Below are 24,044 nucleotides of genomic sequence, written 5' to 3' on the forward strand. Positions count from 1 at the left end.
TGGACCCTGACCACCCTGGTCTCCCCACCTTCTCCCTCAGGTGGCTGTCCACACCAGCCACACCTGCCCAGCATGCTTCCTGTCCTGTTTGCTGCTGTGGACCCACATTCCCTCTAGCTGTGGGCCTCCTTTCTGCCCAGCCCCTATTGCCCTCCCAACAATCATCAAGACAGTTTATTACCAAACCCAGTATTTATTGAGAATAAAGGAAACCAGCTGGCATAGAGGCCCAATTTCAATTCATCAAACGTCAGCTGAGGAGGGGGAACAGGGAGTGGCCAGCCCTGAAGTCACCCTACCAGGGAGGAGCCAGCTCTGGGAGAGAGGGGCTGTCAGACCTCCAGGGCCTGGCTGGGTCTTGGCAGAGGAATGTGTGAAGGGGGAGGGGTGAGCTGATGGCAGCACCCTGCAATGTGGGCTCTGGAGCAGCATGTGGCAGGAGAGCTGCTGTGCAGGTGGTCGTCTAGGGCTGGGGCGTGTGTGTGTGCGTGTGTGTGTGTGGTCCATTGTCAGGGGTTGACGGGGGGCAGCGCACTGAGCTCTGGCAGCAGGTCGGGGTGGGGATCCAGGCGGGCCAGGCGGCTCTGTTCCAGGGCGATGGCCTCGGCCGAGTGCTTGCACTTCTCTGAGCCGCACTGACATGTGAAATACTTGCTCTTGATGTCCCAGAAGCGGTCACCGTAGTCGAAGCTGTTGGAGGGGCATGGGACGCTGTGGGGTGCAGGGCCGGCAGCACAGGCCCGTCCAGAGCACCCACCCCATCTCCTCCCGACAGGCTCTAGGACCTGCAGTACTGGCCCTGCCGGTGGCCTTGTTACACGTGCAGGAGCTTAGCTCTGGCTCAGGATTCCGTTTGCACTGTCTGGGAGGCTCTGCCCTTATCCACGCCTAGAAGCCAGACCCTCTCCAGCCTTGGGCTTCGGGCCCCAAGTGGCCTGCCTCTCTCACCACACCCCCACACACAGCATGGACACCTCACCCCAGCTCCTCCCCAGTCCGGATGTCTCGGGAGCTGAAGAAGGCAATGCGTGGAAAGCGCAAGTCTTGGTGAAGCATGAAGACCCGGACGGGGATGATGTTGGGGTCACACAGGTGGTTGATGAAGCGGCTGATGTTGCCATAGTAACGGGCATCGATGCAGTACACCTCTCCATCCTGAGGGGAGGGCGGCACTCTTCATACTCGCCACTGCCCTGCCTGCCTGGCCAGCTGCCCCACCCACGGACCACCCAGGCCCTCCTCCCCAGGCTTCTGTCTGCCCACTGGGTGTGAAGGACAGAGGAATTTCTTGCCCACCTTGTTGTCTAAGTCGAAGAGGTAAGAATCATCCTCTCTCACATCAGCCTCAGCATCAGAGATTAGCTCCCCGACATACCTATTGGGCAGGAAGTGGCGGTTCCGAAGGTGAGCAGGGATTATCCAGAGCTGGCTCCAGGCCCTGTCTCTCCTCATGACCCCATGGGACCCTCTTCCACCACATGTCAGCTGCCCTGGTCTGTGCCCATGAACCCCACAGATCTGTATGGGCGGGTGTTGGTGGGCATGGAGGACAGCCGACTCCAGATGTCATGGGATGGGGGAGGAGGACGCCCCCCCCCCCCCCCCCCCCGCCCCGAGAGTGAGAAGCAGGAGGAACAGGGACACAGCACGGGAGGGGACAACGCAGAGTGTACTCCTGTCAGCTATGGTCTCCACGGACAGCTGCACCAACAGGCAGGACCAGCGAATGTGGGGGAAGCTGGGGGCCAGTAGGCCAGGGATGAGCTGGAGAAGCAGCCAGGGAAAGGTAAAGGGAAGGGCCAGAGCTGCGCCAGAGGAAGATCAGTGAGCCCCTGTGGCTCAGTATCTGTGGGCATGTGGTGTGGGTGGGGAAATCCATGTGAGTTTAATCCCTGGCAGGTCTGTGGACTAGGAACCACCCAGCAGGTGGTAGCGATGCCAGGCGACAGGACAGGAGAGGTGTCAGGGCTGCGGGAAGGGATGGAGCCATGGGGGCCATGAGAAATGCCAGGAAGGAGCTGGGGACAGGGACACCCACACTTAGAAAGCAGAGGAAAAGAAGCCGGTGAAGAAGAGGGATGCATGGGACTGACGTGAGGACAGCGTCGTGGGAGCCAAAGCGAGGACCAAGATGCAGGGCAAGGCACGGGTAGTTGGGAGGCAGCACTGGCAGGAGGGTGAGGGCAGAGGCAGATTCTGGCAAGGATGAGCAGTGAGTGGGTGGTGGGGAGCCTGAGGCCCAGGAGGAAGGGGCCATTTGAACAAAGTTGAGAGATGGTCCAATAAAGAGATGGAGGCCCCTTAAATAGGCAAATGGGGCTGAAGGGGGGCCTAGATGAAGACTGAGCCGTGGAGGAGGAGCCAGGTGACGGACGGGGTGACAGATGCTGGGAAAAGAAAGAATTGCTGGACAGAAGCAAGGCCCGTACAGAGGTGGACAGAAAGGCCGCATCATTACCTCCATTTTGGAGACAAAAAAAAAAAAAAAAATGAAGCTCAAGCAGGCTAAGAACTTGGCCAAGGATTCCCAGTGGCAGAGCACAGCTCAAACCTGGGTCTGTAGGTCTCCAGGCTTGGAAAGGCAGGGCAGGGGAGGGGAGATGTTGCAGTGGTGGCAGGAGGCTATCAGGCTCTGCGGTCTGTGTGGGCTGGGGGCAGGTGCAGTGAAGGGGCAGGCCCACCAGGGAGGAGAGCCAAGGGAGACCTGGGAGTCAGCTGTGGCTAGGCACCGACCCCCTGACCCCTACTCACTCGCAGATGAAGGTCCCCTGGGGGATGGTCTGCAGGGCGCGGACCCCCCAGCCCATCTTGGCTGTTCGGTAGAGCTGCAGTCGCACTCTGGGGGTGGGGAGGGAGGGTGGTGTTAGGTGGAGGGACCTGGAAAGCCCCCATTTGAGGGGCACAGGGGTGGGGGGGTGAGGGCAGGCTGCAGGAGGGGTCCTCACTTGATGCCGCTCTGCACCACCCGGTTCTTGCAGTTTCTCCAGCAGGAGCAAGCCTGATTACACTCGAAAATCAGTGGGGGCTCAATCTTGTTAAATTCCTGGAGCAGCCGCCCGTCCTGGGGTTGAGGGTGGGGAGAGTAAGTGGTTTCTATCTGGTGCCCACCTCGACTGCCAAGGAACCCCCAGAAAAATCCACCACGGATCCCAACCCACCAGAGAGGGAGGACAGGCTGGGGAGGCCACACATGTGGAGCTCAGACAACAGGAACCCCATCAAGCCCTTAATTTGCATGCAGCTGGCACAGGCCCATCTCCCCCTAGCACCCTCCCCCCAACCCCTGCTTTGCCCTGCCCTCTTTTCATGAGGGAGGAAGAGAGGGACAGGCGGCTTGGATGGGGCAAGCACACGCACCTTGTCATACCAGCAGCGGATGCTCAGCTGGCCACAGAGGCAGTTGGAGCTGGAGCAGTCGTCCACACAGGTGCAGTGCTGGCGCAGGAGGCAGGGGGTTAGCCCGATCCTCAGAAGCAGCCCTATCCCCACAGTGCTCCCTGACCCCTAACCACTGTCCTTTCTCTAAGATCACTGCTTTAGAACAGTGGGGGCTGATGGTCCCAGGATGAGGGGGATTCAAAATGCTAATTACAGGGGTACCCAGGGCCAACATGAGCCCGTAGACCTTCATGTGTCCTAAAGAAAGGACCCCTCTCCCAAGTGGATGCAGGCCCACCCCCAAGGTCCCTTCCAGCCCCACTCCCCTGGCCAGGTGGCTCGTTGGCCCACAACTTGCCCAGCTGTGCTTGGCAGCTCACTTGCAAGTGGGTGATGTTACGGTCGATGTTCATGGTGGATGTCTCGCAGTTCTCTGAGATGTACTTGTAGTCCTCAGGGCAGGGTTCCCCGTCCACACCGTTGACACAGGGGATGGGCACGTTCTCATAGCCCCGAGCCACATCCCTGACACAAGGGGAATGGGGGCTGGGGTGAGGGGGTCCACAAGGTGCAAGGAGAGGCCTGAGAGGTCCCTGGGGCCGTGGGAGGAAGGGGGTGGTTCTGGGGGCTCACCGGGGTGGGGGGAGTAAGGTGGTCAAATAAACTAGAGGACAGCCCACGAAAACTGGATTTCAGATAAATAGTTTTTTTGTTTTTTTTTTTTTTTACCATAGATAAGTCCCCAGTGCCATGTGGGATGCTCTTAACACTAAAAAAACATGCACTGGTCATCTGAAATCCTCCTTTAACGCTCTTTTAATTTACTGTATCTGACATCCTAGTTAGGGGTTGGCTCTGGGGATTCAGGGGAGCCTGGGGAGGGGGCAGAGGGCTCACCGACAGATAATCTTCTCAGTGCGGATGGCCCGGTTCCCCACTCCAAGCCGAAGCTTGCGATTGAGCTGCAGCGCAAACCACACATCGGAGCGCTCGGGGGTCAGGTCCCACGCTGTGTCCCCCTCCTTGTTCCGCAGCTCCGGGTTCGCCCCACGTGACAGGAACAACCTGGGAGGGGACGGGAAGCCCGTGGGGCCTGGGGCCACCAGCCGAGCCGGCGGCAGGGTGTCAGGGTGCGGGGCAGGCAGGGGCTCACAGCACACAGTCGTGGTAGCTCTCCCGTGCTGCGATGTGCAGGGGCGTGTCCCCATGGTAGTTGACGGCGTGGAGGTCGCAGCGGGCGTTGAGGAGGACCTCAGCGATGGCCGCGCTCCCAGTGAAGGAAGCCCAGTGCAGGCAGATGTTTTCCTCCTGTGTGGGTGGGAGGGGTGAGGGTGGGTCTAAGCCGTGGGCGCCTGAACCCAGTCTCCTCTCTGCTCAGACCCCATCTCCCCTACCCCCACCAGACTCTCACATTGTCCGTGAGCGTGACGTCAGCACCCCGTGTCAGCAGCATGCGGATCACTTCGATGTGCTTGTGCTCTGCGGCCCAGATAATGGGCGTCCAGCCCCCACTGTCCTGTGGGTCGGGAGAGAGGGAGGAGGGTGAGGGGCTGCCGTCCCCTGCCCGGGGCCACCCAGCAGCTGGCCTAGCTTACCCAAGCAGTGCGTGGTCTAGAGCACAGGCCCTAGAGCTGGACTCGGAACAGGGGTCTCTGCTCCACCCCTCATGTGTTACAGGACCCTGGCTAAGTCTCTGAACGTCTCTAGGTCTCAGCTTCTTGATCTACCCCATGTGACTAATAGCGTCTACTGCTCAAAGTTGTGGAGTAATTTTTCTCTTTCCAAAAAGCACATATTTTTTAGGTCTTTCCACTCGAAAGTCCTAGGATATGGTAACCCAATAGCAATAACCACTGCTGAGGACACAGACCACGTCTCTAAAAAACATTTCCTGTTTAAAGGAACCAGAGTCCCTTAGAGAAATGGTAGATCAAGTCTGGGGCAGGAAATGTACTAAGAGGTAAGGATGCTCTTAGAAGTTGCTGGGTGGGACCAAAAGCCACAGGAGCCAGGCTCATGGGGTTCCTCCTGGACAAACCACAGGACAGTTCAAAGACTGAAAAATGACAGTAATGGGCTAAAACAGACCCAACATATGACACACTAAGAGGTAATAAGAAGCATCGCCACACATTCCTAGAGATTAAGGCAGCAACTGATCATTCCAAAAACATAGAAAGAAGCAAACAAGAAAAAAGTGGAAAAAAAAATACAAATGAAGAAAAGGCAAGAAATAGGGACAGACTGGAACAGAGTGATGGAAGTGTTGGAGATCAGCGGGGGCTGACAGGAGGCACAAAGGCCAGGGCTGAGCCAGGGGCCCGGAGGAAATTGGCTGGGCAGCCAGCCAGGCCACTCACCTGGGCGTTGACGTCCACCTGTCCTGTGCTGAGCAGCAGGCTGACCATCTCCAAGTTCCCGATTTTGGCTGCATGGTGGAGGCAGGTGGAGCCATCTTCCTCCTGAGGGAGATGTGGGCAGATGAGTCCCTTGCTGGCACCTCAAACCCTGTTTCTGACCCGAGGTCCCAGCTGGCCCGGTCACCACACCTTGCTGTAGACACAGCCGCCACGCTGCACCATGTAGCGAGCTACCTCCAAGTGGTTGTTCACTACAGCCTCCATTAGCGGGGTCCGCTGCTGCTTGTCTACTGCATTGATGTTGGCTCCAGCCTGTAAGGAGGGGGCATGTGGGCTGGCATCACAGAAGGGCTGGGCAAGAGAGGGGGCGCAAGGGCCTGGTCCACGAGACAGAGGGCCTGGTCCGAGCTGACCTGCAGTAGCACGTGACAGATCTCAACAGAGCCCTTCTGGGCGGCCGCGTGCAGGGGCGTGCGCTTGCTCTGCTGATCGCTCTGGAAGTTGGGGTCCAGGTTGTCCACTGTGGGGAGAGCCCGCCATACCGGAAGAAGGAGGGACAAGTGGTAAGTGACTAAGGGGCAGGTAGGACCTCCTCTAGGAAGGCTATGTGGGGTGGGGGGCCCTCTGGGCAACGCAGTTAACCTCTCTGGGCTTCCACTGGCAGGGCTGGTGTGAGTGGATGTGTATAAACACAGCACCTACGTGTTTGTCGTCACCACTGTCCCCATCATCCTGGGTTATCTGTGAGTATGTCTCCCCCTCCACGCTCCGTGTTTCGGGGCAAGGATGATGACCTTCACTGTTGTACCCCCAGCCCTGGGCCCGGGGTCTGGCATGTATGGTCTGGTGTTCCATCAAGGTCTGCAGAATGAATGAATGAATGAGTGGAATACTCACACAGCATCAGGATCACCTTCTGTAGCTCCCCCTGTTTCACTGACAGGTACAGCTGTCGGGGGTGGAAACGGAGTTTCTTCCGCCTGCCATGGTGAGGGAGAGGGGTAGGTGTCTCAGAAAGGGAACCCACCTTTCAGCCCCAGCCCTCATCGCCATGCCTGAGAGCCACCCCTCATTCACCTCTCTGACTCCTGGATGACCAGGGCCTTCTCCAGGGCCTCGCGGCCTGGACCCGGTGGCAGCCCCACGGCTGAGAGGCAGCCCCCATTGGGAAGGGTCAGGGAGGGCCCTGAGCTGTCGATGGTGTCGGCCAGAGGGTCGCAGGGTGGGCGCCGGGGCTCCCCATGCCCTCGCATCCGGGCACTGTGGGAGAAGGTGCTGATGTGTACCAGCAGTGGTGTTGGGCAGGGAACAGATAGTTGGGAATGGGAAGGCCAGTACCTGGGCTGGGAAGTGTCTGCTCTCCCAGGGGCATCCTGAGCCAGGGGTGGGGGGGCAGGGGCTGCAGTGCCAGCTGGTGGGGTCACCCCATCCCCCCGGGGGATGGTCACCTCCTGGGCCTCAGATGCATCCTCCCCACAGTGGGGACAGAAGACCATGCCATTCAGCTGGGACACACAGGCCTTGTGGAAGCGGTGGGCCACACGGAAGTCAGGGTGGCACTCCAGGAACGTGCCCTGGAAGACAAGGCATTCAGGCTCCGGGAGACCCCTCCCCCACGGGGCACGCAGCCTGTCCGCCCCACTGGTTACTCACTGCTGTACAGAAGTAGCCACAGCCGGGGCAGCAGTGGTGTTTGACCATGCGGGCACGGTGGGTCTCACAGAGCACCATCAGTGCCACGCGGCTTGATGGCCTCATCGTCTCCCGTTTGAGGATGGCAGCATTGCAGCCCGACAGCTGTGGCAGTGTGAACGGGCAGGAAGAGGGTGAGGCTGGGGCCTGGGGCTGGGTCCCCCCCACTGCCGGCACCTCTCCTATCAGCTCACAGGCCCACCTCTCCATCCACACTCTCTGTGGCCATGCACTTGTGCCCAGCTCTCTCGCTGATGCGGTCAATCTTGGGAGCCTCCATGCGGCAGCTGCAGAGGGGCAACTCCTCAAACCCCCGTTCCGTCTCTAGTGAAGACGTGTCATTGGATATCCCTTGGACGGAGGGAAAAGGGCGCTGAGCGAGGCCATCCCCATCACCCATGGGGACCCCTGGTGGGGCCTCTCACCCCCGCCCTGCTTTTCCCTCATGCTCTAGAACCCCTAAAGCCTGGCCATGGAAGGACAGACACCTGGGCTCCAGTGGGATCCTCCTCCTCCTCCCGGTACCCCCCAGCCCAGAGGCTGCCCCCTAGTGGCTCGCCATCCCAGCAATTGGCAATTACCAGCGTGGTTGGGGGAGAGGGTCCCCTCGCTGGGCAGCTCCAGGGACCCCAGAGGGACCTCCATGTACTCACTAGGGCCTGAGGAGCCCACACCATTCACTCCTGACATAGAGACAGAGAGAGTGAGAGCACGAGCTCATAGGTGCCTGGACACGTGGGTACATGCGTGAGTACATGCGTGAGCGTGTGTTTGTGCACGCTCTCTGGGGGCTGGGAGAGGGGCTGGAGGAGCAGACCCAGAAGCTGAGGAGCCTCCTCACCTCGTGGCTCCTTGGCCCGGGGAGGCTCGCGCTTCCGCCGTTTCCTAGACGGCTTTACCCATGGGCTGTCCTTCCGCCACTTCTTCTTGGCTTTGCGCCGGCCACTGGAGCCACTCTGGGATGGAGGAAGAGTTAGAGAGCCTGGGCCCCAGCCCACGACCTCTCCTCCCCTCTGAGGACTCAGACCTCTGGCCCCAATCCCAGAGTCCCCCCTGCTCCACAGGATGCCCGCTGCGAGCCCTTACCCGGTCAGACTGATTGCCTGATTCCTCATCTTCTTCTTCTTCTTCTTCCTCTTCCTCTTCCTCCTCCTCTTCTTCTTCCTCCTCCTCCTCTTCCTCTTCTTCCTCACTCAGTTGTTCAGCCAAAGCTTCAACCTCAGACTGGGAGAGAGGCAAGGCAGGGCTGGGGAGACAGCAACCTCCAGCCCATAGCCCTCTCTTGCAGGTAACTTGAGAAAGAGACAGGGAGGGACTTATCCAACCCCAAAGACTAAGGCAGTGAAGCTGGAGAAAGAGCTACTACTACTGTCCCAGGATGGCTCCCTGGAGGTGAGCATGGATGGGAAAAGGAAGTGAGCTGAATGTTAGACAGCTGTGAAGAACTCACAACAATGTGTGTGAATCTTGGGAACATATTAAGCAAAAAAAAAAAAAAAGTTCAGAAAACAAGCACATAGTTTAAGTCTTGAAGTTCACATGTAAGCAAAACTACCCATGGCCACTCCAAACACTAGATGGAAACCTAATGATAAACTTTATAACGAGGATGAGGTTGACATCCCATAAATTCTTTTTTAATATTTTATTTATTTATTCATGAGAGACACAGAGAGAGAGGCAGAGACATAGGCAGAAAGAGAAGCAGGCTCCATGCAGGGAGCCCGATGTGGGACTCGATCCCGGGACTCCAGGATCACACCCTGAGCCAAAGGCAGACGCTCAACCGCTGAGCCACCCAGGCGTCCCGACATCCCATAAATTCACTGACCAATCTCAAACATGACTAATAAAAAGACAAGATGTCCTGTGCCTCCCGATATGACACAACAGGAAGTATGCACACCAGCTATCAAATCCTCTCACCATTAAAAAAAATAAAAACCCCAAATCACCCGAAGCCGATCATGCTTCTAGATCTAGTTTACATGAAATATCGGGCAGAGAGGACATTTAGTCCTCACCCAATCAGTGAATTCCTAAACATGAGGAATTCTGTATCACAAGTGACCTGGTTTCTTCAACAGATAAATGGCAAAAAAAACTTTTTCAAAACCAAGGGCATCCATATCCAGAGAGACCTAAGGCAAATGTCAATCAAACGAATATATGGAGCCCATCTGACAAACAGTGGCACCTGGGTGGTTTAGCGGTTGAGCGGCTGCCTTCGGCTCAGGGCATGATCCTGGATCTGGGGATGGAGTCCCGCATGGGGCTCCCTGCATGGAGCCTGCTTCTCCCTCCGCCTGTGTCTCTGCCTCTCTCTCTGTGTCTCTCATGAATATATAAATAAAATCTTAGAAAAGAAAATCTGACAAACAAAAACCTGTTTACGAAACCACCAAGGCATATTATGAACCCTAGTAGCAAGGTGATGGTGTTAGGGAGTCACTGGTAGTCACCGGGAGTCACATTTTTCAGATTGCGAACAGTGAAGCAGTGATATCAAAGCATAGGAAGAGGTCTCACATTTAAAGATACAAATGGAAACATCTCCAGATAAAATGATGTGATGGCTACTTTAAAACAGTCAGGGAGGTGGGCCGGTTGGTGGAGGAAGAGCTGAATCAAGAGCCACTGTGTCCTGAAAATTGTGGGAGCAGGGTGAGGCTCCATGAGGGCTCACCATTTACTCTTTTGTGCATATCTGAAATTTTCCCTGACACGTTAAACAAAGTGCACGTCAGGAAGACCGCATTATGTCACATAGGTAAATACAAACATATGAGATAAAATCAAACTAAGAACAAAAGAATAAACAGACAAACCACAGATAAACAACAAAATGGGGGCAGCCGGGGTAGCTCAGCGATTTAGCGCCGCCTTTGGCCCAGGGCATGATCCTGGAGATCTGGGATCGAGTCCACATTGGGCTCCTGCGTGGAGCCTGCTTCTCCCTCTACCTGTGTCTCTGCCTCTCTGTGTGTCTCTCTCACGAATAAATAAATTAAATCTTAAAAACAAAAAAAAAACCCAAAACCAAAATGGGATGCTAAACCCAAAGTCCAGGATGGTGGTTACCACAATGGAGAGGGGCGAGGGGCCGGGCTGGGGTGGAACACACAAAGGGAGGAAGTTACAGAGAGGATGGGAAGGTGAATTAGGGGGTGTCACAAGGTAAAAAGGAAAGAGAGACAAAGGGGGTGGGTGGGTGGGAAAGACTGGAGAGTGAGCCTTGGCAGAGAGGTAGGCTGGCTCCTTCTCACCTTGCTGTCAGAGTCCACACGCTCATCCACAGAGTAGGAGTCGTAGTAGAGGCTGAAGTCATCCCCCACCACTGTCTCCCACTCCTCCAGGGACCCTGGGTCCCCTTTCTCCATGGTCACTTCTCCTGAACCCCGTGCAGAACCCAACTCCTCCGACTAGGAAAAGATCAGAAAAATGGAAGCTGCTGGTACTTCCCTTCCCAACCATTTCCCTTGAGGGCAGGATGCAGCCCCCCCCAGGTGGAGAGGCCTTGTCTTCAGCCTCTCTAGGCTCACCAGGCCACCTCCAGAGTTCAGCTTCCTCCTTTTGGCCACATCTGGAAGGAGAGAGAGAAAGGAATAAGGCTGGTTCTTCGACCCTCCGGACAAGATTTATCAGGTGGCAGGTGGGTGGGGTGTGGGGGTGGCGCTGACCTGAGGTCATCTTCCCCAGCGAGTGCAAGTCATCACTCATGCGGAAATGCTGCACTTCAGGGGGCCGCTTCTCTGGGACAGGAGGCTAGTGGCAGAGAGGGAGCACACTTTAGGGTCAGGGAGCATTTGCATTCAGTCAAGGGTGAGCCACACCCTCAAAAATGTCACCTGAAGCTCCAGTAAGCCAGAATGTGGCAATCACAAGAAGTGCTGTCTCTCGAGAAGAAGGGTATGAGGCACATTCCACACCTAACACTCACCTTTTCACTCACCCGAAGGAGCGGGCCCTCTTTACCCATTTTACAGATGAGAAAATAGGTTTGTGCCTTGCCCAAAGCTACCTAAACCATACCCAAACCCCCAAAAACACTGTCACAAAGCTTCTGAAATTCTGGGGCTTTTTGTCCTTTCCCTCACCCTCCTTCCCTGTAGGGAGTCACAGTAAAATCCTTAGAAGCCCTTTGAAAAAGGAAGCAGGGGGAGTTTCAAAGGGAGGGAAAAAGCTCCCTTGGGGCTTGCTTTGAGGTAGAAAGCAAGTTAGAAGTTCCTTAGTCATTATCATAAGAATAATTGGGACAATTAACTACAACAGTAATCCTCTAACCTTTTTTTATTTTTAAAGATTTTACTTATTTATTCCTGAGAGACAAAAAGAGGCAGCAACAGAGGCAGAGAAGCAGGCTCCCTGATGTGGGACTAGATCCAGGATCATGACCCGAGCCAGATGCTTAAACCACTGAACCACCCAAGTGCCCCTCTAACCTTTTTTACAACTCCCCTCTCCCCAAGAATATAAACTTGTCTGTCTGTTCAGATCAAGCCCAGCCCAGAATCTGACACACAGTAGCCCCTAGGTAAGTATGGCGAGCCCTGAAGGGATGAGAAAAAGTCTGAAGCTAAACTGTAAAAAAAAAAAAAAAAAAAAAAAAAAAAAAAGTCCACAAGGGGTACACAGTGGGTTACCTGGGTCTCCCCACCTCCACCCCTCCCCCTCATTCTCACCTGCCCATTTCCTGGTTTGGACATGGTTTTTCTGGCTCGGTGGACCTTGGGCTGCCCCTCTGGGCTGGGTGTGGCTGCAGGGGGTTCAGGCCCCGCTGCTGCCCCCTGGGCTCCCGGCATACTCAGCAGCCGCATAGCCAAACTCTGGACTGAGGGGGGTGATTTTGCTGCGCCTGTCATTGACATCTTGGCGCGGCTGGGACAGGCACCCCCCTTGCTGGGGGAAGAGGGGAATGACTTTGTGGCATGGCCTGGAAGACAAATAGGCAGACAGAAACAAGGTAAGACGAGAGGTAATCAGAGGATACCCCCCCTCTGCCCCCCAGGCCCCTGACTCCCCAGCCTCTCACCCAGCAGGATTCGGCTCCCGTGGAGGTCCCCATCTCCCTCCAGATTCTCAGGTTCATCCCCAATGAGCGGTGTGGCTCCTAGGGGGGTGTCAGCCCCCTCATCACCCACGGTGACTGTGACAGAGGCTGGGGATGAGGGGCCAGCAGGCTCCAGGGAGTCAGGGCTGGACTTGGGCAGGGTCTCCTCACCACGAGGGGTGTCCCCCAAAGAGCCGTGAACTGTAAGGGGAAAGAAAAAGTTCAGGGCTAAGGTCTCGGGGAATCCTGTGTTGGGGGAGGTGAAGGTCCAGCTGGGCCTGTTCAGCCGCACTCACCTCTCTCAGAGGCTCCTCTGGGCTCCTTCTCCAGCACCAGCGCCCCCATCTCAGCAGGGGCCTCCCCCTGGCAGGGGACACAAGGTATAGGAGGGCTGGTCAGCCCGCTAGGAAGTTGGGGAGCCCAGGACGCCTGGGCTCTGGGAAGAGAGAGTAGGCTCCGGGGCCTACCTCTTCCTCGATGGGGGCCCCCCCGTCCGCGGCCTCGGCTGCCCTGGGGGGCCGCACGACCCCTCCCCCGGGCCCGCATCAGCCCCCTCCCTCTCGGCAGACCCCGCATCTCTGGGGCCTGGAAAAGAGGAGGGGGAGGGGGCGGGGCCTCTGCGCCCCGGCCCCGCCCCCTCCTCCCGGCTGCACGCGCCGCTCCCCCTTTGTCCCCCAGGCCGCGGGGACCCCGGGCACCAACCCCTCCAGCGCCCGCCGCTCCCCAGCCCGGCGGACGGCCCCTCGTGCCCCTCGCGCGCGCTCCTGGGGCCCCGGCTCCCGCTGCCCACTCGGGGGCAGCCGGCGGCTGCACGCGCGCCTCCGTGCCCACTCCCCCCACCTCCCACCCCCTGGTCCCCTCATCCGCCCCCGGTGCTGGCCCTCCGGATTGCTGTAGGTCTCGTCCGGGCCCCCCGGCCCCGTTGCACCCCCGGAGCATTGCACGGGCGCGCGCTTCCCCCGGGCGCGCGCGCGGGCATGCACCCGCCTCTCCCCCTCCCCTTCCGCACCTCGGCGGCCGCCGCCGCTGCAGCTCCCGCCGCCGCCGCCATCGCCGCTTGCGCGGGGGGCCGAGCCGGCGCGCGGCCGCCCCGGGTCACGTGGGCGGGGAGGGGGGGCGAGGAGGGGCCTTAAAGGAGCCACGGCGCGCTTTCTGGCCATCTCCCCCCACGCCGGGAGCGGCCTCGGCGGTGGCAGCGGCTGCCCTAAGCTGGGGGCTTCGGGGGCGCGTTCCCGCCGCTGCGGGCGTCGGCTGCGCGGGGAGCCGAAGGCGAGGCACGCCTGGCCGGGGGTGGCCCCTCCGTGCCCCGCCTGTCCGTAGGTAACGAGAGCGGCGTCTGAGCGTCCCGGCTCGCGGCGGCTATCTTCCCGAGGAGGCCCGCGTCTGCTTCTCCCGCCTCGGTGCGCTCTAGTTTCTGGGTCTCCGGGTAGCAAGTGTCGGCCTCGCTTCTCCCCCGAGCAGGAAGGGGGCAGCGGGAACGCATGGAGGACACCGGTGCTCTCGACTGCTTCGTACCGGCAGGAGCAGCGTCCTCTCCTGAACCCGGGGCTCAGGGTCCCTTCTGTTTGAGCCGGGTATGCTAAGGCACCAAGTGCACCGGGGACCTGAGTAACCCCCAGAGGCTCCACAGTCATCACCGCCTGCTGAGTACACTATACTAAGGAGCCTTTTTTTGGTCGCAAGCCTAGGCATTCCGTGGGTCATAAGCCCAGTTGACAGAGGAAGTATGAATGATATTACACCGAGATAAAAACCTTGATAGCATTATTTAGGGTACCATCCCTTTGGGTATTATATTCTGGTCAAAGTTTGGCAAAAACCCTGTAAGATCTCACGCGCAGTATTTGGTAGAGGTCCGTGGTTTGGCTCCAGGGCACCTGAGGCCAATTCAAGGCCTTCTGGGAACTGTAGTTCTCTTTGGTTAAGAACTATTCAGAGCTTTGTGGGACTTGTAGTCTTCCCCATGCCCTAATCCAAACTTTTTTTTTTTTTTCTGGCTTTCCCAGGACATGAACCCTTTTCTCAGAACATAAATGCCCAAACATAGGCTCCTGCTTAAAATTTTGGTGGGTATAATGATCACCTTTATAGTTCATCCCTAGCACTGATACCAAACTCTCGTGATAGATGGGGAAGTCGTGAGTTATCACCACTACCAATCGTGGAACAGAAGTGTGAGATATCTGCCAGGTGCTGAGGTTGCCGAACTGGGAGGGTCCCCAGCCAGAGAAGCACACTTGTCACAGTCCCTTGGTCTTGTCAAGTCTCCTCCAGGCATAGGACCTCTGCATGAGCTGCGCTGAGTAGTGAGCAAACAGCATAAAAGGGAGAGGCTGTCCAGGGTGGGACGGTCATACACACGCAGTTGCCAAACAGAGTATAAAGAAAAAAAAAGTTTGATTTTTTTTTTAAATTTATTTTGTGGAAAACAAAAGCAGAAAAACTAAAACCCCAAACTCCAGAAAAAATCCTAAAAAATACGTTTTGTTTTCTTAAAAAATACTGTATAAGTCTCTACTCCTCTCCCTCCCCCCAACAGCCCTCCTTGTATCCTTTCATCTAAGTGCCCTACCCCCCACCCTGCCACTATTCATCCTTCTCATTATTGTCCCCACTCTTCCATATCTACCCAGGATGCTCACCCCCAAGTTCTCTTCCCTGGCACCTGACATGGTCCTTCCTATTGCTTTGGTGAGCCTTTACCCACAGTCCCATTCCCCCAGCATGCAAGAACTGTCTCCCACTTCTTTTCTGGGATTCAATAATCCTTTCCCCCTACCACTCCCTCTCCCAAGGATCTATTCTATGCAGGAGCAAGTAAGCTGCCTCCTGCCAAATTCCCTCCCAATTCCCACCCCCACCCCCCATCTCAAGAAATATCAGACCCTCTCCCTGGGCAGCTTTAACCAGGAATAAATCATCTTCCTCTTTTTTCCCCCCTTCTCATTCTATAAGACCCTTTCCCTCCCTCCACATATCCATGCACCTCTAAGAGAAGAAAATTTTTCTCTGGGAGCCCATATTGCCTTGGCCTTCTCAAAGAACCCTCTCTCATTCGTTTTTTTTTTTTTTTTTTTCTGAAAAGGCAGGGTCTTCTGTCCAAGGAATCTTCGGCCCCTCTCTCAGGATATGTCTGCTAGGGTTCCCCAGCGTACCTGCCTGTTCCCAACCCTCCCATCCCCTATTCTATTCTCCTGGGCCAGGGAGCTCCCTTCACACTCAGCCCAGGGACCCCCCCACCCCACGCCGCTGGGCCTTGGAGCCTGCTCTGCTAGCTCTAGCGGATGAGGACATTGATCTCCGCCACGCTGGCCTCCAGCACGTTCTCCGCTGTGGTCTTGCCATGCTGCTCCTTGAGGTGCCGCCTAATGGCAGGCTTGTGAGCGAAGCGCACGTCGCAGTAGGAGCAGCGGTAGGGCCTGGCTCCGGAGTGCAGGTTGAGGTGGTCGTGCAGTGTGGACTTCTGCGTGAAGCACTTGCCGCAGATGCCACACGAGTGCGACTTGACGCCGCGGTGCACGTTCATGTGGCGGTTGAGGTTGCTGCTGTGGTTGAACTGCTTGCCGCAGCGCGGGCACATGAAGATGAAGTGCTGCGCCCGCATGTGGAAGACCAGCTTTTCCACACCCTGGAATACTTCCGGGCACTTGGTGCACTTTATGTTTTTTAGGGGGTTTCCACTGGAAAAGCCCCCAGGCAGGGGTCCCCGGCTGCCCCCTGCCCCCAGGCTGCCCCCCGCCCCCCGGGCAGCCATGGCCACCGCTGCTGCCTCCACCAGGCCTGAGGTGGCTCCCACGCTGGCCCGGCCTCCAGGGATCAACAGCAAACCCTCCCCCTCTGCGTCCTCTGAGAGGCTGTAGCAGGCTTTCACTACACCCTGCTGTGGGGCCACAGTGCTGGGGGGCACGCTGCTCTGGGTCAGCTCTCCCAGGTGGCCGCCCACGGAGCCTCCGATGCTCAGGCCTCCCCCCAGACCTCCAGGAGGTTTGAGCCGGTGGGCCACCTCCAGGGCCGACTCCACCTTGACGATGCAGATGTCAGACACGTCCTCGTCCTCATCCTCATCTTCTTCCTCGGCCTTCAGCTCCAGGTCCTCATCCAGAGGGAACTCCAGTTTCACAGGCCTCAGGAGTGGAGGGGGCAGAGGGGGTGGGGGTGGAGGCTTGGGGGCTGGCTTTGGGGTCCTGGCAGGAGGGAGGAGGGATTTGGTGGCACTGACGCTGCTCACAAGGCTGGCATCACTGATCCCGTCCTCTTTGAGGCCTATTTTGGGCTCAATGAACTGGCTGAGGGCGTTCCTGCATTTCTCCACCACGTGCTCCATCTGCAGGTAGGAGGCAGCCGTCAGGTAGTTGACGATGTCCCTGACAGCGAATTCCAGCGCACCGGTGTAGCAGGAGAGGAGCAGGTCCGCCACGATGCGCGCACTGTGCATCAGTGAGACCTGCAGCTCGGAACTGGGGTTCAGCAGGAACTGGTCCCTCAGGAAAGGCGAACACGCGGCCAGGATGACCTTGTGGCCACGGAACTTGAGGCTGTCGGCCACAATGGTCACGTCGCAAAACCGCTCCTCTGCGCGGAGCTGGTTCATGTTCCGCAGGGTAGCGGCCTCGTGGCCGGGCAGCTGGAAGCGCAGGACTTCCACCCCAGAGGCCATTGTGGCAGGGGTGGGCAACCCTGGTTGGGAAGGAAACCGGTCAGAGACAAAGGTCTCTGGCTCTCCTAGGCCAGGGCTCCGGGCCCCTCGCCCCCATTCTTGCCCAGCCTCCCAGCTTCAGATCTCCCAGTCTTCAGGCCTCTTCCTCAGTTTCCCCAGTCCCTGGGGAAGCGCTCGGGCCTCCGAGGACGAGGACGGAGGCGTGGTTCCCGGGGGCGGGGCAGCGGCGTCCACACCGCCCCCCCCCCCCCCCCCCCCCCCGGCCCGCCCGCCCGGACCGGGCTAGCCCGCGCACCCTCGGGGAAGGTAGGAGAAACCGGGGGCAGAGGCCTGGGGCTCGGGGGCTCCGGGGTGGCCCGGGTGCAGCCTCTTCTCACCCCGCCCCCTTTCCCCGCTGCTTCATTCCTCCGCCCCCCCTTTGCACGTTTGCACGCGCCTTTCACGTCCTCCCCCAGCCGCCTGCACGCTCCGTGCACGCCCCCCCCCACGTTCAGAGCTCCGTGGCACGCCCCCCCCAGCCCACGACCCTGAGTGCACGCGCCTCTCACCTGGCCCGGTTCCGCGCGCTGTTTTCCCCCCCTATCTCCCCCACCCCCCCCGGGGTTGGCGGCGCCCCCGAACACGGGCAGGGCCCGGGCAGCGCGCAGGCGCGGGGGTGCACGAGGCGCGCGCGCGGGGCCAACTCCGCGTGGGCGCAGGGAGGGAGGGGCGGGGGCGGCTCGCGCGGTGTGTTCCAGGCCCCGCGCGCCTCGGCGTCGGCGAGAACTCGGGGAGGAGGAAGAGGGGAGGGAATTAAAGGAGCAGGATTCCCCCCTTCCCGACCCCCCTTTCTTCCCCGGCCCCCCCCCACGGTTAAAGGGCCGGACGGCCTGGCCTCCCCTTTGGCCGATATTATTTGTCCGCCAGAGCGGAAATACGTTCCACACCCCCTTTCCCGCTCCCCCTCCTCTGTGCCTCCGGGCCTCGCGGCCCATCTGCGCGTGCGTGCCAAGTGCCGCGCGGAGCCCGCTGGCTCGGCCCGCCCCCCGTTCCCGGCGGCCCGCGGCGCGCGCCCCCGCCCGCGCTCCCCTGCCGCCACCTGCCCGCGCCGCGGGTGCCCTGGGCCCGCCGGGCCGGCGGGAGAGGCTGCGCCGCCCCTCCCGGGGACCCAGGCCGCCCCGCGGTGGCCGCTGCTGGCCACGGGCGCATCCTCGGCGGAGGACGCTCACAGCCCTTCCAGCCACACTTGAAGACTTTTTCAACTCCTAGGAAGCTAGTGACCGCCCAGCCTTCCTGGCCTAAAAGAAGTTTTAACTTGCTGCGGAAACACTACGGTGCCTTCCACTTACCTCTTTCTCAAAGTTGTGTAACATCACCCCTCTCCGACCTTCCCCTCCATTCTCAGGATTGATCCCACTTCTTGCCAAATCAGACGTCCTCCAGTTGTACGCACCGTCGATAACCTTGCCCATTTCCTCCCTACTGTACAATTAGCCCTGGTATTAATTCTTCTGATTATGCGATTATTTATATCAGGACGATTTTACCGTCTTTAATCTTCCTGACTGCAGCTGTTCCTCCCATTCCTGCTCCTCCATGGGCCTGGCAAGGTCAGAGCTGCACCGCCCTAAACAAAACGTCCCTTTCTGTCACTCCCAAAGTAACCTGCAGTCTCCACAGCTTCCTCCTGAAGATTGCCCTCCCCCCCATCCTAGTACACTCACTTCCAATCCATCCAAATCCAGGTGAAAAATCCCCTGCTTCCCTTTGATTGGATTGGTTGGTTATATACCCCAGGAGACCAGCTCATTTTTCTTACACATGGGTTTTGAGGAAACTGCTTGTTATATAATGGGTTCAATATTTGGTTCCCCCTAGATTGTAAACTTCTTGATTGAGGGAATTATGTCATGGGTTGTATTTTGCAAATAAAAGGCATGCAATAAATGATTTACTGCTGAAGTCATTCCCTTTCAGTGCAGCCAGCATCCACCCAGAAAAAGTTTGTTCCTGGCTGAAACTGAATTCCTGAACTCAAAGGAATGACCTTTGGTGGAAAGCCGGGGCAGTGTTTAGGTGGTGCTTGACTCCTTGCCTTTTGCCTTTACTCTGCTTTTTATGCTTCCACCCAGTTCTCTTGCCTCTTTATAGCAATCTCCTTTGTAGTCAGGCCATATAAATCTGAGAAAGAACTTTGGCCTTTGTGTCAGACACACCTGGGTCAAAGCCATATTCTATACATTTTTAAAAAAAGATTTATTGGGATCCCTGGGTGGCTCAGCGGTCTAGCGCCGCCTTCAGCCCAGGGCGTGATCCTGGAGACCGCGGATCGAGTCCCACGTCAGGCTCCCTGCATGGGGCCTGCTTCTCCCTCTGCCTGTATCTCTGCCTCTCTCTCTCTCTCTCTCTCTCTCTCTCTCGCTTTCTCTCTGTCTCTGTCTCTCATGAATAAATAATAAAATAAAATCTTAAAAAAAAGATTTATATTTTATATAAAAGATTTATATATTTTAGAGGGGGGAAGGGCAGAGAGAGAAGAGAAAGAATCTCAAGTGGACTCCCTGCTGAGCATGAAAACCCACCCAGGGCTTGATCTCAGGGGCTCCATCTCAGGACCCCGAGATCATGACCTGAGCTGAAATCCAGAGTCGGATGCTTAACTGACCGAGCCACCCAGGCACCCCCATATTCCATTACTTTTGAAAAGAGGGAAATTCCTTAATTCTCTGAATCATAGCATCTTTGTTTTGAATTGGAGACCCTGGTTTTTCACAGGGCTAATGTGAAGTTTAAGGCATACAGGAGGTGCTAGAACAGGGATAGCTCTCTTCCTTTAATTGGGAGGCAGATTACAAAATCTTCAAAAGAAATTTAACTGAAATTCTGTTTCCCTGTCTCATTTCTTCTTTCCCTCATTGCCAAACCTTTCAAAAGAGTAGTTCACTCCAGTGAAATCAGAGATACAAAAGCTGTCAAAGTAAGAACTGAAGTCTGTAAAGTTATGTATCCTGTCACCTTGCTACTTCTCCTTTCTGGGAGAGTGTGAATGGGACAGGGGGCCTAATCTCAGCTTGAAACTTAAGACAGGTGGTTCTTGGTGGCAAGTAGAGTTGAGAACTGATGAATCCTTCAAGTGCCAGGCCCGTCCAGCTACAGTTTCATGTGGAAATAAGCCATAGTGCACCAGGCTATCTTCTCCTGTACAGCCTGGTGAGGAGGTGTTTAGGGCTATTTTCCCACATAGCCCATGCAGGGGTATCTTGATCCTTGTCCCTTGGCCCCAGACTTCTGCCAATGTGAGATGAGGAAACCTCCTGTCCTTGGCTAGTGGTACCAAACTCCCTGGCATAGTGTGAAGGACAGTGGATTCAGGATTCTTAGTGGGCTTGAGAAATAAAATCTGACTATGGAGCAAGGAACAAGAGGAGACAAAAGGTCTAGGCTCTAGTTTAGGTTGGAGGCTGTCAACATCCCCGAGGTTTCAGTATTCTCTTCAAGAAAAGGAGGGATTGTCCTATGAAGTCTCTTTCAGTGCTGTGAGTCTTTAAAAGCCCAATCTGAAAAGAGATGTGTGCATTTTTGTGTCTATGTCTGGGAGAAGTGGTCAAGGACTAAGCTAGCTCATGGCTTAGAGTATCACTCCTGGTTCCTGGTGAATGCTAACAGTGGTCTAGATAATCCTAGACAGAAATGGTTACACATTTCCCTGAGACCTTCAAGGTAGTTTTGGCAGTGGGTGTACTTTTGCCATATGCTCAGCCTAGGCCAGAATAATTATATTCCTTGAGGTACCAATAGGAAATATTGGACTTAGGGACGCCTGGGTGGCTCAGCCTCAACGGTTGGGCATTTGCCTTCGGCTTTGGGAGTGATCCTGGGGTCCTGGGATCAAGTTCCACATGGGGCTCCCTGCATAGAGCCTGCTTCTCCCTCTGCCTGTGTCTCTGCCTCTCTCTCTCTCTGTCTCTCATGAATGAATGAATCAATCAATCAATCAAAATATTTTTAAAAAAGGAAATATTGGACTTAAATCCACAGGCTGATAAAACTTTTCGTGTATTACAACAAAACCTCCAACATCTCTTCCTTTCAGCACTGCCCTCACTGTAGGAACCCTGAGTCCTGCTCTGCTGCTCCCTACCTCTCCTTGTTGCCTGAGCAACCAACTTCCAGGCCTGCCAGTGTCCATGCAAATGGACCTCATCCACACCCCTAATTAAAAAAAAATGTCCAGTTTATTTTATGTTTTCTTTTTTAAGATTTTATTTATTTATTCATAGAGATACAGAGAGAGGGGGAGAGGCAGAGACACAGGCAGAGGGAGAAGCAGGCTGCATGCAGGGAGCCCGATACGGGACTCGATTCCGGGTCTCCGGGATCGCACCCTGGATTGAAGGCGATGCTAAACCACCGAGCCATCAGGGCTGCCTTTATTTTATGTTTTCTTAGAGTCACTTGCATGGTTCAGGATTCAAAAAGTGTATTTTATCAATCAGAAAGGGAATCAATACCAGGTGGGAATTACTTGCTTGCTTATCAAAAGAATGCATTTGATATTTATTTGGGAGAACATTTTTACCCTGGTGGGGGATGAGGACTCATAAACAAGTGATCAAAAATATTTCTATCACCTTGGGAATTCTGGCCAATGAAATTGCTCAAGCAATAGCAGCTCAACAAAAAGCATTAGACTCTTTGGCCTGGATGATAGAATGGCCTTAGATTGTATTTTGCCGGAACAGGGAGGGATATGGAAGGTAATTAACTCTTCCTGCTGCATTTACATTAATTATTCAGCTGAGGTAGAAACCCACCTAGACAGGTTCAAGACACTTGGCTGCAACAAATTTCTGCCAAAGTCCTGTGAACAGAATGGGATTGGTTTTCTGGTCTGTTTTCTTGGATTCCTCAAGGAATTTGATCAGTACTCTGGGCATTAACCCAAGTGGGAGATCTATCTGCTCTTTATATGATGTACATACTCACACCTGTGGCATGAGATGCTGCTTGAAGGCAGCAAAAGCAGGAACTAACTTGATGGTTCTCCAAAGCTTTGAAGTTAGGCCAGGTGCCAGAGGATTCACAGTTAGGAGCAAACCAGTTGCATTCCTCTAATCCTGATCTTCGCCCCTCTTCAGCCAGAAGTAGCTAGAGCAGTGGTCATCCCTCAAGACTCAGGAGTAACTAGAAACAAGTGGGGGGAGGGGAGCTGAAACCTGGTATGCAAACTCCTGCAGAGCCCACAGCTGCCTCTGGCCAGTCTTGTAGCCCTTAGTTACTGTTAAAGAAACCTGTAAAATTGTCTCAGGAAATAACATGTTGCCTCATGAAAAGTCTGTGGGATGCTATTCTGCTTGAGATGACAAACATAATGTGCCATTTTTGCAAGAAAATAATAATAATAGTTTGCAGCTTAGTAATAGTCACAAGATGTAAAATGTCTGCCTTTTAGAGATGACATCCTGAAACACAATCTGCTGAGAATGTTTTGCAGTTCCCGGCTCCTAAAGAGGAACAGCCAGGCCCCTGCAGCAGACGACCACCTCTCTACAATCACACCAAAACCATACCAGGAGATGCCAAATGAGAGAAGAGGATCAAGAAAGGAAGTATTACAGTAGGTCCAATCCCTAATCAATCAGCATGATCCAAGAGCCTGAGACCCTAATCCTGAATTTTCACCCTTTATTTTATTTTTATTTTTGTTTACTTATTTTTTTAAGATTTTAAGATTTTTAATAGAGAGAGCACTAACTGGGGTGGGAGGGGCAAAGGGAGAGGGAGAAGCAGGCTCCCCCCTGAGCAGGGAGCCCAACTCAGGCTTGATCCCAGGACCCTGGGATCATGACCCAAGCCAAAGGCAGATGCTTAACCAACTGAGCCACCCAGACGCCCCTAGATTTTCACCCTGTAAAAACCCCTGCTTGCAAGCCAATGGGGAGTTTAGGACTGTGAGCATTAGCTCTTCATTCTCCTGGGTGATGTGACACCAATAAATAGCCTATTTTTCCTCACCCCAAAAACAAAACCAAAAAGCCAAAAGTAACCAAAGCAACCCCCCCTACTGCCGTGCCAAACAACCAACCAACTAAACAAAATCAAAATCCAAACCTCCAAACCCACAAAATTAGAAAAATGTAAAAGGGTACACACTGAAAGTTCTCCTGCCAACCCCCACCCAGTTCCCCTTCCCTCCAGCAACCAATATTAATGGTTTCTTCAAAGCTTCTTGACATTCAAAACTTTTAGTTTGACTTCATTTCATCCACTTCTTTCCTGAGATCACCCCCTGCTGATTGACAGCATCTGGAACTGTGTCCTTTCTGAAATTTGAAATGCCAGAGCCCCATTCCCTCAGTGACCCTCAGATCTCTCTCTCCTGGGAGGCAGCAAGCATCCCTGCCCCAGGTCCCAGGGAGACCTCCAGGCATCCTGTCTTCCCCTCTCTCCCTGTCCACCTGGGTACCACTCTCAGCTGCTCTGACCTAGCAGCATCCTTTACCTGGGTTCTCTGTACACCAAGGAGAGCCCCTCGGCCCACCACGCTGTGCTGCACACCCGCCCCCTCTCTTGAGTACCCCTACCCTTCTTCTGATCGCCTGCTCTCAGCAGCCCAGAGAGCCTTCCTTCACACCCCAAATTTCCCTTTCTTTACTCATCCTTATCTCTCTTTCCTTAATTTCAGAACTTGTTGAAAGTCCATCCTTCTTCCTTTTTTTTTTTAAAATTTTATTTATTTATTCACGAGAGACACACACACAGAGAGAGAGAGAGAGGCAGAGACACAGGCAGAGGGAGAAGCAGGCTTCATGCAGGGAGCCCGACGTGGGACTTGACCCCGGGTACCCAGGATCATGCCCTGGGCTGAAGGCGGCGCTAAACCGCTGGGCCACCCGGGCTGCCCCATCCTTCTTCCTACATCCCATTC

The 24,044-nt window shown here is 55.6% G+C and overlaps 3 protein-coding genes across 9 annotated transcripts in view; 1 reads left to right on the forward strand and 2 right to left on the reverse strand.

Annotated features, from left to right (window-relative positions):
- Window positions 1-173: 173 nt before the first annotated feature.
- EHMT2 (euchromatic histone lysine methyltransferase 2) lies at window positions 174-13,577 on the reverse strand. 4 transcript variants are annotated; one of them, XM_025418248.3, is made up of 28 exons: window positions 13,490-13,577; window positions 12,777-12,843; window positions 12,463-12,681; window positions 12,113-12,363; window positions 11,111-11,195; window positions 10,973-11,013; window positions 10,697-10,852; window positions 8,517-8,654; window positions 8,272-8,386; window positions 8,012-8,113; window positions 7,633-7,781; window positions 7,392-7,535; window positions 7,077-7,312; window positions 6,816-6,998; window positions 6,636-6,718; window positions 6,152-6,258; window positions 5,928-6,050; window positions 5,739-5,840; window positions 4,790-4,894; window positions 4,532-4,686; window positions 4,276-4,443; window positions 3,759-3,903; window positions 3,358-3,435; window positions 2,946-3,061; window positions 2,752-2,838; window positions 1,297-1,375; window positions 980-1,155; window positions 174-690 (listed from the first exon to the last, which is right to left on the reverse strand). In XM_025418248.3, exons 1-28 carry the CDS (start codon window positions 13,529-13,531, stop codon window positions 510-512), a joined length of 3,633 nt encoding a protein of 1,210 aa, XP_025274033.1. In that variant the 5' UTR covers window positions 13,532-13,577; the 3' UTR covers window positions 174-509. The 4 variants fall into 4 exon arrangements, with proteins under 4 accessions (XP_025274033.1, XP_025274034.1, XP_025274031.1 ...); XM_025418249.3 differs by lacking the exon at window positions 8,012-8,113; XM_025418246.3 differs by lacking the exon at window positions 13,490-13,577 and having other exon boundaries at window positions 12,777-13,071.
- A 1,298-nt stretch (window positions 13,578-14,875) lies between these two features.
- Window positions 14,876-18,880, reverse strand: ZBTB12 (zinc finger and BTB domain containing 12). Of its 2 annotated transcripts, none has more exons than XM_025418264.3 (2): window positions 18,466-18,880; window positions 14,876-17,157 (listed from the first exon to the last, which is right to left on the reverse strand). In XM_025418264.3, exon 2 carries the CDS (start codon window positions 17,135-17,137, stop codon window positions 15,758-15,760), a length of 1,380 nt encoding a protein of 459 aa, XP_025274049.1. In that variant the 5' UTR covers window positions 17,138-17,157; window positions 18,466-18,880; the 3' UTR covers window positions 14,876-15,757. The 2 variants fall into 2 exon arrangements, with proteins under 2 accessions (XP_025274049.1, XP_025274048.1); XM_025418263.3 differs by lacking the exon at window positions 18,466-18,880 and adding an exon at window positions 17,686-17,841.
- Window positions 17,397-24,044, forward strand: part of C2 (complement C2) — a 41,461-nt gene continuing 34,813 nt past the window's right edge. For 2 of the 3 annotated variants that reach the window (XM_025418256.3, XM_025418257.3), the window contains exons 1-2: window positions 17,397-17,443; window positions 22,569-22,733. In XM_025418256.3, the coding sequence (XP_025274041.1) occupies window positions 22,700-22,733 (34 nt within the window). In that variant the 5' untranslated portion in view covers window positions 17,397-17,443; window positions 22,569-22,699. The remainder of the gene's footprint in view (window positions 17,444-22,568; window positions 22,734-24,044) is intronic. The other variant, XM_049091962.1, reaches the window with a different exon arrangement.

The sequence above is a fragment of the Canis lupus genome, chromosome 12, assembly GCF_003254725.2.
Source record: "Canis lupus dingo isolate Sandy chromosome 12, ASM325472v2, whole genome shotgun sequence".
Classification (NCBI taxonomy): domain Eukaryota; kingdom Metazoa; phylum Chordata; class Mammalia; order Carnivora; family Canidae; genus Canis; species Canis lupus.

Excerpts from the sequence above, each read along its gene's own strand:
- EHMT2 (XM_025418246.3), bottom strand. The coding sequence starts at position 13,056 with ATGCGGGGTCTGCCGAGAGGGAGGGGGCTGATGCGGGCCCGGGGGAGG. Across the intron at positions 7,536-7,632 it reads CAGAGAGTGTGGATGGAGAG|CTGTCGGGCTGCAATGCTGC; the intron begins GTGGGCCTGTGA and ends ACACTGCCACAG. Across the intron at positions 4,444-4,531 it reads AGCTACCACGACTGTGTGCT|GTTGTTCCTGTCACGTGGGG; the intron begins GTGAGCCCCTGC and ends GTCCCCTCCCAG.
- ZBTB12 (XM_025418264.3), bottom strand. The coding sequence starts at position 17,137 with ATGGCCTCTGGGGTGGAAGTCCTGCGCTTCCAGCTGCCCGGCCACGAG.